The sequence below is a fragment of the Loxodonta africana genome, chromosome 14, assembly GCF_030014295.1.
Source record: "Loxodonta africana isolate mLoxAfr1 chromosome 14, mLoxAfr1.hap2, whole genome shotgun sequence".
Taxonomy (NCBI): domain Eukaryota; kingdom Metazoa; phylum Chordata; class Mammalia; order Proboscidea; family Elephantidae; genus Loxodonta; species Loxodonta africana.
This window is the reverse complement of record NC_087355.1, coordinates 36,312,087-36,324,274: the sequence shown is the minus strand read 5'-3', so window position 1 is coordinate 36,324,274 and position 12,188 is coordinate 36,312,087. Positions and strand designations below refer to the sequence as shown.

The 12,188-nt window shown below is 38.0% G+C and overlaps 1 protein-coding gene across 1 annotated transcript in view; it reads right to left on the bottom strand.

The window, feature by feature from the left end:
* Positions 1-12,188, bottom strand: part of CA13 (carbonic anhydrase 13) — a 41,374-nt gene extending 29,186 nt beyond the window's left edge. The window contains exons 1-2 of the mRNA XM_023545844.2: positions 11,920-12,188; positions 2,311-2,429 (exon numbers count right to left, since the gene is read on the bottom strand). Coding sequence (XP_023401612.1) covers positions 2,311-2,429; positions 11,920-12,160 — 360 coding nt within the window. The 5' untranslated portion in view covers positions 12,161-12,188. The remainder of the gene's footprint in view (positions 1-2,310; positions 2,430-11,919) is intronic.

Genomic DNA, 12,188 nt, shown 5'->3' with positions numbered 1-12,188 from the left:
AGGGCAGAACGTAGAACAAAATTCATATTTATAAAAGGACCAGATTTACCAGTCTGAGAGAGATTGGAGGAACCCCCAAGACCATGGCCCTTAGATGCCCTTCTAACTCGGAACTAAAGACATTCTCAGAGATCACCTTTTGGCAAAATGACAGGTCTATAAATGAACAATAACATATGTGAGGAAAGTGCTCCTTAGAATAATGATCTACATGAGACCAAAAGGACAACATATGCCCCAAAGCAAAGATGTGAAGGCAGGTAGGGCAGGAAAACTGGATGCATGGAAATGGGGAACTCAGAGTGGTAATGGGGAGAACGCTGACACATGGTGGGGACTGTAACCAATGTCATGGGACAATTTGTATATGAACTATTGAATGGGAAACTCATTTGCTCTGTAAACCTTCACCTAAAGCACAATAAAAAAAAAAAAGAACATAACCAATGTCACTGAACAACTTGTGTAGAAATTGTTGAATGGGGACCTAAATTACTGGGTAAACCTTTACTGAAAACACAATAAATTATTATTTTAAAAAAAGAAATAGCCTCAAATAAATATTAAAGAACAGTATAAAGCTCTAGTCAAAGCATTATCAACTTCAAGAAGAGAAGTCAATAAAGAGGGCCCTTGCTTGGCAGGTCAGAACTCTAAGCCTCCGCCAAACTTCAAGCTTGTTCTTTTCAGGAAATTCCTTGCCAACTTAGAATAACCTTCTGTGAAAATATACTTGCATACTTATGAAAGTACAAGGTGTAACTACAAAGCAGTGCGATAGATTTTCCAGAGTTCCTTAGGAAAATTAGAGAGCAATGATCCTAAGCAGCCAGTTCTTAATCTCCACAGAGCTTTTGAGATTTAGTACAACATGTTAAAATAGAACACAAAACAAGGTTTGAAAGCAAGCACGAGAACTATTCAGTAGATGATATTAACTGAGACGTCATCCAGATTCAGAAGTCCCTCATTCTGCATTCTTGGTGTCTTTTGTCTACCACCCTAGAATACTTTGTATGAACCTTTTATTCATCCATCCTGAGAGCAAGGCAGGACCTATACTCTAATACACTTGGCCTCAAACAAAACTCTTTAGTAGGCAAAACGGACAGCTTCAAAGGGCAGCTGTACATAATGGGAAAGAAGTTCCACTTGCTGAATTTCTCTGAACAGCAGGGCTTAAAGGAGCATACAACTCCACAGCTCAATTACCATAAGAAAACCTGTCCTCACCTGGTAAAATTGCTCAGCCTTGCCTGGTGACTCACAAACCATATTATTTTCAGTTGGATTAGCTTTACTTACGTCATACAACAATTCGCTTTCATCTCATGGTAAAAGTTGGGTGTTAGCAACATTTAATCATATTACAACTTAAAGCATGTTACTATTTATCCTTTAACCAGTGGATTAAAAAAAAAGTAGAGCATTATTAATGAATATAATTATTGTTAAAAAAGAGTAACTACTCAGTAAAAAAGAAACAAGTCAGTAAATCCTTGTGCTATGCCTCAGCAATGGCCTGAATAATTAACAGATTCCATTTTATACCTGTAAATGTAGAGGTAACTAGAGCTTAGGAGGGTTTGTGTCCCCCTCGACCCCTGAGAAATAACTCTTTGCCATTTACCATCATCTATTTAAATGTGGACTTTATAAAATATTAGAATATATTTGTGTTTGGGCCTAAGACAAACATTTCTTTCTCTCCCTTCTCACCGGCCCTTTAGGACATACAAAAGCTATCTTAGCAACAGTTCAAAATTTGGTATCAGACAATCCCGGGTTTAAAATCATCTCAGCTGCTTCCTAGCTGGATACATTACTTAATATCTCCAAGCCTTCGGTTTACGCATTTCTGAAATGAGAATAACCCTAGATCTCAGAGTTGGCTTGAGGCTTAGAAGGGCCAAGTTTAAAACTTTCATACTGACAAACTCTCATATTGAATAAATAAAGGAGCTTCAGACACTGAGATGCCTAATCAGCTCCAGGATCTATTTGGGGTCAAGCGAGCTGTTCCCAAACCAAAAACCAAACCCATGGCCGTTGAGCTAATCCGACTCATAGCGACCCTACAGAACAGAGTAGAACTGCCCCACAGGGTTTCCAAGGCTGTAATCTTTACGGAAACAGAGTGCCACATCTTTCTCCCTCGGAGCAGCTGGTGGGTTCAAACTGCTGATGTTTCAGTTAGCAGCCGAGCGCTTAACCACTGCACCAATAGGGCCCCTTGAGTTGCCCCCAGAGCCCCTTAAGTCCCACCATGCTAGAAAACCTTGAATCACTGAGATGCGGCCAATGACTCACCTCGGCAGCATATTGCACTCCATCGACCACATGCTCGGAGCCATGGTCATCAGCGCACCCCCAGTGAAGGTGAAACTGTCGCAGCCTGTAGCTTCCAGTGAGTGGACCCCCTCGCAGAACTAAACACAAGTACATTTTAAATTGTTAGCAAGAAAAAAATACTTACACATGCTGCCAGAGCCCACAACATCTCCCTGAATTACTCCTCTAGGTCTCCTCCAAGGAAAATTTTCAAACGGTGATTCAGCTTGCTGAGAGAAATACAACTTTAAGGTATATGAGGAGCAAAAACAAACAGTTTCAAAGCAAACTACAGATTTTTATGGAACAGCTGGAAAACCCCAACACGCACAATGGTTAGGAAGTAGAAGAAATTAGGAATCCTTAGGGGTAAAGAATTGATTGGTTTAACTGAAGATAAGTCAGCCTTTTTGAAAAGGATGTGATAATGCAAAGAGCTCTGTTTGTGCCCTGTGGGGTGGCGCAGCATTATGGCTAGGGCATACTAGTTGCCAGTTGAATCCATCCTCACTCACGGTGACCCCATGTGTGTCAGAGTAGAACTGTGCTCCAGAGAGTTTTCAGAAGTAGAACACCAGGGATTTTTTCCAAGGCACCCATGGGCAGTCTTGAACCTCTAACCTTTTGGTTAGCAGACTTGCGCATTAACTATTTGTACCACCCGAGGAGTCCACGGTTAGAGAATAGGGTTCAGTGTTTAGAAGACCTGGGCTCACACTCTCTTGTACTAGCTTTGTGCTCTTGGGCAAAGTCTTTAACTTCTAAGCTTCAGCTTTTACATCTATAACCTAAAGATAGGAAGACCTCCTCCTAATGCCGTCACATGGAAAGAAAGGATGGATGCAAAGCACTTATCACTGCCTGGCACATGTCAGCATGCACGACATGTTAACTATTACTAACATGTTATTGTTGTTGTTATTATTACAAATATTGGCAAAGGAGGCACATGTTTCTGTATTTGCATTCTGTATTCTTGGGGGAACATGTGAAATACCGGTCAAACAGGGCAAAATTAACTCTTTTTTAAAAAACCCATTATGTCTTCGTCGCTTTGGCAAAGTGTATTTCACTACTAGTCTTCGACAAACATGATCTCTAAAAATATAGCAATAGAATTATAGCTTAGACATAGAGAAAAGCTCCTTAATAGAAAACATAGTCTGAAATTGTCTCCTCCTGATTAATCTTTATTGGGCATACTTAGAAGGATATGGGAGGATAAGAAAGTGGCCGATGTTGAATGCGCCTCAAGCATTACTAAATTCTCATCAATACCCAGTAGGATTAGTGTTAGATTGGTGGGGCAGCCTTAACAGTAGCTTTATTTAAATTACTTTCCTCTATCAAGATACTATATACATATTGTCTCAAAATCTGTCAGTTATGGCCTGCCATATACAAGAAGCAAATATATTAAGAGATATATACAGTTTTCTACACACACAAAAAAAAGGGGGGGAGGGGAAAGAAGGGGAAGATAATACATATGCCGAAAGCACATCTCTTTTTGAGCTATATACTATAGGACCAAGAATGATCCAGATTGCCATCTATATTGACTGGTTCAGCTGAATTCATTTCTCCCTTACTGAGCTCAAGTTAAGAATCTACATCACTGGCATCTGGGTCTTAAACGCTAGCAAGTGGCCATCTAAAATGCATCAATTGATCTCAACCCATCTGGAGCAAAGGAAAATGAAGAACACCAAAGACACAAGGTAGTTATGAGCCCAAGAGACAGAAAGGGCCACATAAATCAGAGACTACATCAGCCTGAGACCAGAAGAACTAGATGGTGACTAGCTACAACCGATGACTGCCCTGCAGAGAACACAACAGGGAATTCCTGATGGAACAGGAGAGAAGTGGGATGCAGACCTCAAATTTTCGTAAAAAGACCAGACGTAATGGTCTGACTGAGACTAGAAGGACCCCAGAGGTCATGGTCCCTGGAACTTCTGTTAACCCAAGACTGGAACCATTCCCAAAGCCAACTCTTCAGACAGGGATTGGACTGGACTATAAGATAGAAAATGATACTGGTGAGGAGTGAGCTTCTTGGCTCAAGTAGACACATGAGACTATGTGGGCAGCTCTTGTCTGGTGGGGAGATGAGAAGGCAGAGGGGGACAGGAGCTGGCTGAATGGACACGGGGAACACAGGGTAGAGAGAAGGAGTGTGTTGTCTCACTAGAAGGAGAGCAACTACAAGTACGTAGCAAGGTGTGTATGAGATTTTGTATGAGAGGCTGACTTGATTTGTAAACTTTCACTTAAAGTGCAATAAAAATTAAAAAATTATCCCTGCAGTCATGGTCCCCAAACCTTCTGTTGGCACAGGACAGGAACCATTCCCGAAGACAACTCATCAGGCATGAAAGGGACTGGACAGTGGGTAGGAGAGAGATGCTGATGAAGAGTGAGCTAATTTTATCAGATGGACATTTGAGAATGTGTTGGCATCTCCTGTCTGGAGGGGGGATGGGAGGATAGAGAGAGTTGGAAGCTGGCAAAATTGTCACGAAAGGAGAGACTGGAAGGGCTGACTCATTAGGGGAAGAGCAAGTGGGAGTACGGAGTAAGGTGTATATAAACTTATATGTGACAGTCTGACTTGATTTGTAAATGTTCACTTGAAGCTCAATAAAAGTTAATTAAAAAAAATTAAAAAATTAAAAAAAAAAAAAAACAATCTATATCACTGGTTGATACAGAGTTGGTGTAGTAGTTGGAACAGCAGCCTGGGAATCAGCAGACCTGGGAATAGTCCCAGCTCAGCTGCTGAATTATGTGATCTTTCAAAACTCACTTAAGCCTCTCGGCTTCAGCTTCCTTGTCTATACTTGTGTTTGTTTGTCTGCCTATTTCTAATCAGGGGGTTGGACTGGGTAGTCCTTAACATCTACAATTCTAAAAACTGCCAATTAAAAAACTGTGAGAATATGTAACAAAAATCTTTGGGAAGGTTGAATGGCTGGGGTTTCTTTTAGATCCATTTGGATTCAGATTTCTTAACATTAAATAAAAACAGCTATTTTCAAATCCCTCTGGAAAAAAAAACAAAGGACAAGAGACAACCACTTATACAAGACTCTAGGGCTTGCTCTTCAGTCACTGTTACAAAAAGAACAATTTTACTGTTTCTTCTCCCTCTAGATAATGTCCATGAGGCCAGAGACCATGTCTGTGGGGCCATTGTTGTGCCCATGACCTAGCACAGTTCATTATGACAGAGGAGATGAGCAGTATTTGATGAATAAATGAGTAAAATATTTGATTAGCTTTTAAAAAGAATACAGCTTCAAAGATCATTCACAGATAAATTAAAAGGCACATACCTCTAAGTGATAACATAGTCTATAGTGTGGACAAAATGGCACTCCAAAGGAAAAAAAATCAACAGCTCTACTGTCCTCTTTTTTTTTTTCCCTTGCTGTTGCATAATAAGACCTGAGCTGAACCATGAAGTTATTACTTCACAGATAAAAAAGCAGATTAGAGAGCTTGAATGACCAATGTGGAATTGACTTTGGGAAAGGATGCAAGCAAGCTGGCTCAGGAGAAAGAAAGTGATACAAAAAAACACACATTATTAGGGAAACATCCAAGAATAATGGTTGATCATTGTAAAGCCTACTCTGAATCCAGGGTTTAAAACCAGATTAGCACAGCCCTGCTCAGTTAAGCAACAAAGATTGCCTTCACATATTTGAACTCCACATTGAGGTATTTCAACTAAAATATCCAAGCCGAGGTTGGGATCAGCAAGTGTCTCCTTGAGGAGCCCATTCTCTTAGAGCAATGCTTCCAAAGAAACACAGAGTGGGAAAAAGGGAGTCAAAATATCAAGGCTTATTTATCATTGACTCTGAGACAGTCTATAATAAAACAGCTAAACTATGATATGCACTGTATCACAGCTATGAAAATTTTTAATGAGAATGATCTAGAGTTTTCAAGTGTCAAATTGTTCATATTACTCTTCAACCTAGATAAATAAATAAATATCATTACCTCCATTTTATATCTGAAAAGAAGTCATCATTCCTCCAAAGTCACACTTGGCATAAACAATTTATTTATCCTTTCATTTAAAATTTTTTTTTAAATCTATTGCAAATAATACAGTATTACAAGAGGTCTACAGAGATTAAAGAACCAGATTTAAATGCCATAAAACTGTGGGAAAAAATTACTATCTCATTAAAAGGGCCTTTAAATTTGAAGGCAGGAAAAAGATGTGGCAGCCTGCTTCCATGGAGATTTACGGCCTCGGAAACCCTACGAGGTCACTGTGAGTCAGAATCGACTCGATGGCAGAGGTTTTTGGTTTTATATAAAGACCAATAACGTTGTGAGATTGGAAATGTATGTCCTTCTCTATTGAGTTTGACTTCTTAAACTTCAGTTAGGGATTTGTTAACCCACTCATTTTCCTAAACTACACTGTAGTCAGCTGCTTTGCAGTGATGAACAAAGTTGGCAGTAAGATCCAGAAAAAGTAATTTAAAAACCAACATATTTGTCTGCTATTACTTACTGTCCATCCCACTAGGACACAAACTCCTTGAAGGCAGAATGTGTTTTTTTCCCTGGATCCCCAGTGCCTAGGATAGTGCCTGGCTCAATAAATATTACTAGCATCAAATTAGAGAGAGAAGCCTCCTATAGAGGTACTCCTCCGCAAACACTGGTTTGTAAGGTTGTTATCTAGATTTTGGGAATTGCTGAAGAGTATATTTTTAGGACTAGTCACGTGAGTCAGAATTGACCCTAAGGCAACTAGCAACAATAACAAAAGGTTATGGCCTCATCACTGTATTGTCATCTGGTTCTCCGAAGAAAGGCTAAATTAACCCTATCCTTACTACATTTTTTTCCCCTTAGTATATATTTTTTTTTTTTGATGGAATGTGTTTTCAGTATTGGAATGCACACTTGCTAATTGAGTATTTTTAAAGTTTGGGTTGGTAACATGGATTTTGAGAAATATGATCTGGAAATACAAGCCACCAATGAGGCAAGTGGCACTGTGGCGCCACCAATCTGTGGTATGAAAAATACCAACGAGAGCTATGTAGATAATTTATTGCTGGCGCCTTCCCATTAGGTTACATGGGGAGCCTCTGGTTTTCCAAATATGACACAGAAAAACCAAAATAAGCCCACCAGGGCTCCCTATCATAAAGGAAAGCCATGATTATGCTTGCAAGCCTTACCTCACAGGAATAAGGAAAAAAACGGCGAAAGTTTACAAAATCAACATATCCAGGAAGCGCCTACACAACAAAGAGGCTCCAACTCCAGTCTGCTGTTCATGCGTTTCAAAAAGGATCCACCTTGACACTAAATGCATTGGAACGGGAATAATGCCTAACCTCTGAGGTCCAGGGAGCCATGGTGGCACTGTGGTTAAGCCTTTGGCTGCTAACCAAAAGGTCAGCAGTTCAAACCCATCAGTCGCCCCTTGGAAATCCTATAGGACAGCTCTACTCTGCCCTAAAGGGTCGCTATGAGTCAGAATCCACTCAATAGCAATGGTTTGTTTTTGTTTTTCTGAGGTCCACAGGCATAAAAAGTGGCTGATATACTGTTAACCCAACAGTAATGAAATTAACAGCAGATCTCTGTTTTGCTTGGAATCTAGGAAAAGAGGAACCAAAGAGCACAATTCTGCCAATATTGTAAAATGAGAGAGAGAGAGACGAAAGGACATGGATGTTTCCAGGAACTAAGAACTGTATTCCTTATAAAGCCAGAAGAGCCTGTGTTAAATCGGGCTTCTGTTACTCTGAGCAAGTTACTTTCTGATCATTCATTCATTCAAGAATTATTAAGAGCTTACTGCAAGCCAGTAATGGTGTTCAAAGGCAAGAATGCAAAGATGAGCAAGGCTGTCCCCAGCCTCAAGGAACTTAAAGTCTAATGAAGGAAAGAGACGATTACAAAAAAGTTCTATCATTTATAATTTTTAGCTGGAAATTTTAGCTCTCCAGTGAGGACGACACACCTAATGGAGGCTCCCTCCCTATATCTTTTGCTGATTTGTTTGTTTTTTAATATATAATTTAAGATCTTGTGAATTTGGCTGACTTTCATCAGTTATCTAGAAGTACACAGCTAGATCACAACTGAGAAAATGACAATTTCTAGTTTCTAAAGATAAAAATTAAGGAAAAAACACTGAATCCATCAAATTACTGATATTCCTAGAAGGCCTTTCTTACCACGAAGCCAGCTTCCTTCCCTTTGACATCTATTTAAAATTTGGACACACAGATCTTATCTATAGAAAGCACATAGACCATTGCTGTTGTTGTTACCATTATTATTATATTGGTTACTATTGCCTACTATAAGACAACACCACAGTTTTAAAAAAAGTAAATGTTTAAACAAATAATCCACCAACATTTGACTATTTAGGTGTTGGAATGTTAAATATTAATTGATTTCTGGTAGTTGTAATTTTATTGGGGCTTTATGTGCGCTAATGCTCTAGGTACCCCAATGTCATATCATGGTATTTTTCATGTCCTCCAAGAAACACATGAAAAAATTTATTTAACTTAAAAAAAAAAAAAAAAACACAGTCCATCAAGTCAATTCCAACTCACAGTGACCCTACAGGACAGAGCAGAACTGCCCCATACGGTTTCCAAGGAACAGCTGGTGGATTCGAACTGCTGACCTTTTGGTTAGCAGCCGAGCACTTGAATACTCACTATGTGCCAGGCACCATGTTAGGTGGATGAGTGAGTAAGACATAGTGCTGCCCACCGGGAACTTTTAGCTCAGCATAAAAACAGAGAGGCCAGAGGCAGTTACAATACAGTGTGGGAAGTACAGTGATAGGACATGCCCAGAATGGCATGGGAGTCACAGCAGAGGTGGTGCAGCCAGTCAGGTGCAGTTCCAGAGAGGTAAAATCCTGTCTTGGTCCAGAAAGACCAGTAGCGTGGGTGATAACATCTTTGTCTTTCCTCATCAAATGACTATTTCCCTGTCTACTACAGCCAAACAGAATTCTTCCTAAAGAATTTCACACCCCTTTTTAACGGACTATTAATTTCTGAAGGGCAGCTCCTCTCAGGTTAGCAATGGCATATGTAGCTGCCCAGCTAAATAAGCCCTCCAAGAGAGGAAGATTCCTGCCTATAGGTTTGATTTATGGGACTATGAGTTAATTTGCTCCCTAGTCACTTCTTTGTAAATTGGACGTGGTTTTATTCCAATTAGTTTGCTACAGAACGAATCTTTGTATCTTCTATAGTTAACCAAAGAAAAAGAAAAATAAGTTGCAACTTATTTTGCTTAACCATTGTGGTTCTATTAATACCAAACATAACCATGGAACATTCCCTTTTGGTTTATCTTCAGGAAAAAGAACGAGACTCACGACCCATATTTATATAGCTTCTGTCTTGGAGGAGTGCAAAGTATAATATGGACATTTTCAATTAATTCTAGTAATTTCTTTGTGATCTAAATAGGACAGAGACCTTTATTTTATGGAAAAGACCACACACTACTGATCGCAAACAAAATGCCAAATCTGGAAACACAGACTAATTTCATTAATTAACCTAGGGAGAAGGAAAATAGAAGAGCCCTGGTGGCACTGTGGTTAAGTGCTTGGCTGTTAACCTAAAGGTCAGCAAGTTCCAACCCATTGACCGCTCCACGGAACACGTGGCAGTCGGTTTCTGCAAAGATTTACAGCCTTGGAAACCCTATGCGGTAGTTTTACTCTGTCCTATAAGGTTGCTATGTGTCGGAATCATCTTGACGGCAATGGGTTTTTTGGCTTAGAGAGAAAACCAAAGAAAGATGGAGTGAGAGAAAGACAGAGAAAGAAACACAGATAAGAAAAACTTGGATCGTCACAAAGGATGTCTACATTTATAAAGAAGAGACATAAAGTTTTAGGTGACATACAATCTCATTGCTTATTTTAAAACTAGGAGTGAATAGCTTCCGGTTATTTTATGTTTACTTTTTATAGACAATATCAAACTACAATTATGAGTGGTATAAACTTTGTATTTAGAAACTTTAAACTACTTCTACAATGAACTCATTACATCAACCATATCTATTAATATAGATTTACAAAACTCATAGTTTCAAGGAAACGGAATTGAATATGTATACAAAAGCACACCAAAAAAACCCTTGGAAACACTGTGTTAAGCTATTTTAATGCCTATTTTACAGTGCTCTGATAAAAACATATCACTCTTATGAATTTGATAAATGGAAGAAATTTGTATGGGCTTATAATTTTTGTTAACTATAAAGTTTTAAATAAATAAATAAATATTAAACTCCATCTGAGCTTAATGAATAAGTGAAAATATTCTTCTAATTAAGGATTGTTTAACTTAATTATATTTTTCATTAATAGAGCAAATATGCATCACCCTAATACTAAACTAAAAATAAAAATTATTTGTCAGAAGCCTCAAATACTGTTCCAGAATATGGTTCTTCCTAGTTGTCGCCCTTATCTCACTTTTAAACTTGATACCATCTATTCCTTGGGCAACAGGTATGCCTGAAGGAGGATTACATGTTCATGTTAAGGAAATGCTCTTTTCTACATTTCTTCATTTAATGAATAAACTAATAAATAAAATGAAGTTTTTTTTAATTGGTCCATTATTTGTTCACATTATGAAAGACTATCCCATGAACACATCAAACAAAACCTTTATTACAAGTTCTAGTAAAGTATGAATAAGAAATACACAGTACATAAAAATGTTTCAAATATTCCTTTTTTTTCCTTCAAATAAAACTTCTACCCCCCACCCCATCACAAACTTTCATTGTTACAAGAGGATGGTGTATAAATTTTAATATAAGCACAGCTGATGCAATCTAGCTTTTTAACCAAGTGTGTTAGATGTATATATATTTTAACCTGGAAAGATGTCTATGAAATATTTTTCAATGCAGAATAAAACGTTTCAGGGTAAATCAGCATTATTGCAAATTTATTTCTAAAAAGAAAAGGCAAAAACATAAACGAATGATACATATATGTGTATATGTGGCTAAGCACTGAAATATTATGAAAGAATGTACACATTTGGTCAGTTTAGGAGAGGTTGTGGGGAGAAAGAGACTTAAAAATTTTATCATACATTTCTGTATTATTTCATTTACTACTAGTGTGTATTGTTTTTGTAATTAAAATAAGAGAATAAGATATTAAAAAATGTGTTCTATTAAGTCACAGGTACTAACCAACATCACAGTGTTTGCAAATAAAGACTAAAATAATTATGACTAAAACTTCCAAAAACAAATCAAGAATTGTTTATAAAATACTGTTAAATGTTAATATTTTCATAATGATACATTCTAAATGAAGGTATAATAAGAAGCTAAGATCATTTCAAAAGATCATTTGACACACCCTTTTCTAAATACTCCTTATCACTTCAAGATAAAATTATCTTAAGTCCTAAAAACATGATATGTCATTTCAAAAAAGAAAAACATATGCTTCAAGGCAAATTCCAAGTCAGTCCAGTTTCCAACCCCCTTACCCCTCAAAAAAAAAAAAAAAAATCCAACCTGATTTGTCCTCCGTATCATCAAAGCCAACACTGAAGGAATGGCCACTATTGCTGATGATTTTAGCCGAGCTTGGGTCATACTTGATAATCAGAGGTCGGAGAGAAGAGTCATATTTCACTTCTTTGGTTTTAATCTCAATCGGAGATTGCTGATCCCCATCAGCAATAGGGAATAATTCATTCCAATGAATAGGTCCTGAAAAATATAAGAACAAAAGAAAAGAACTAAGTTCTTTCATTTGGCAAATATTTGTTGGATACAATGCA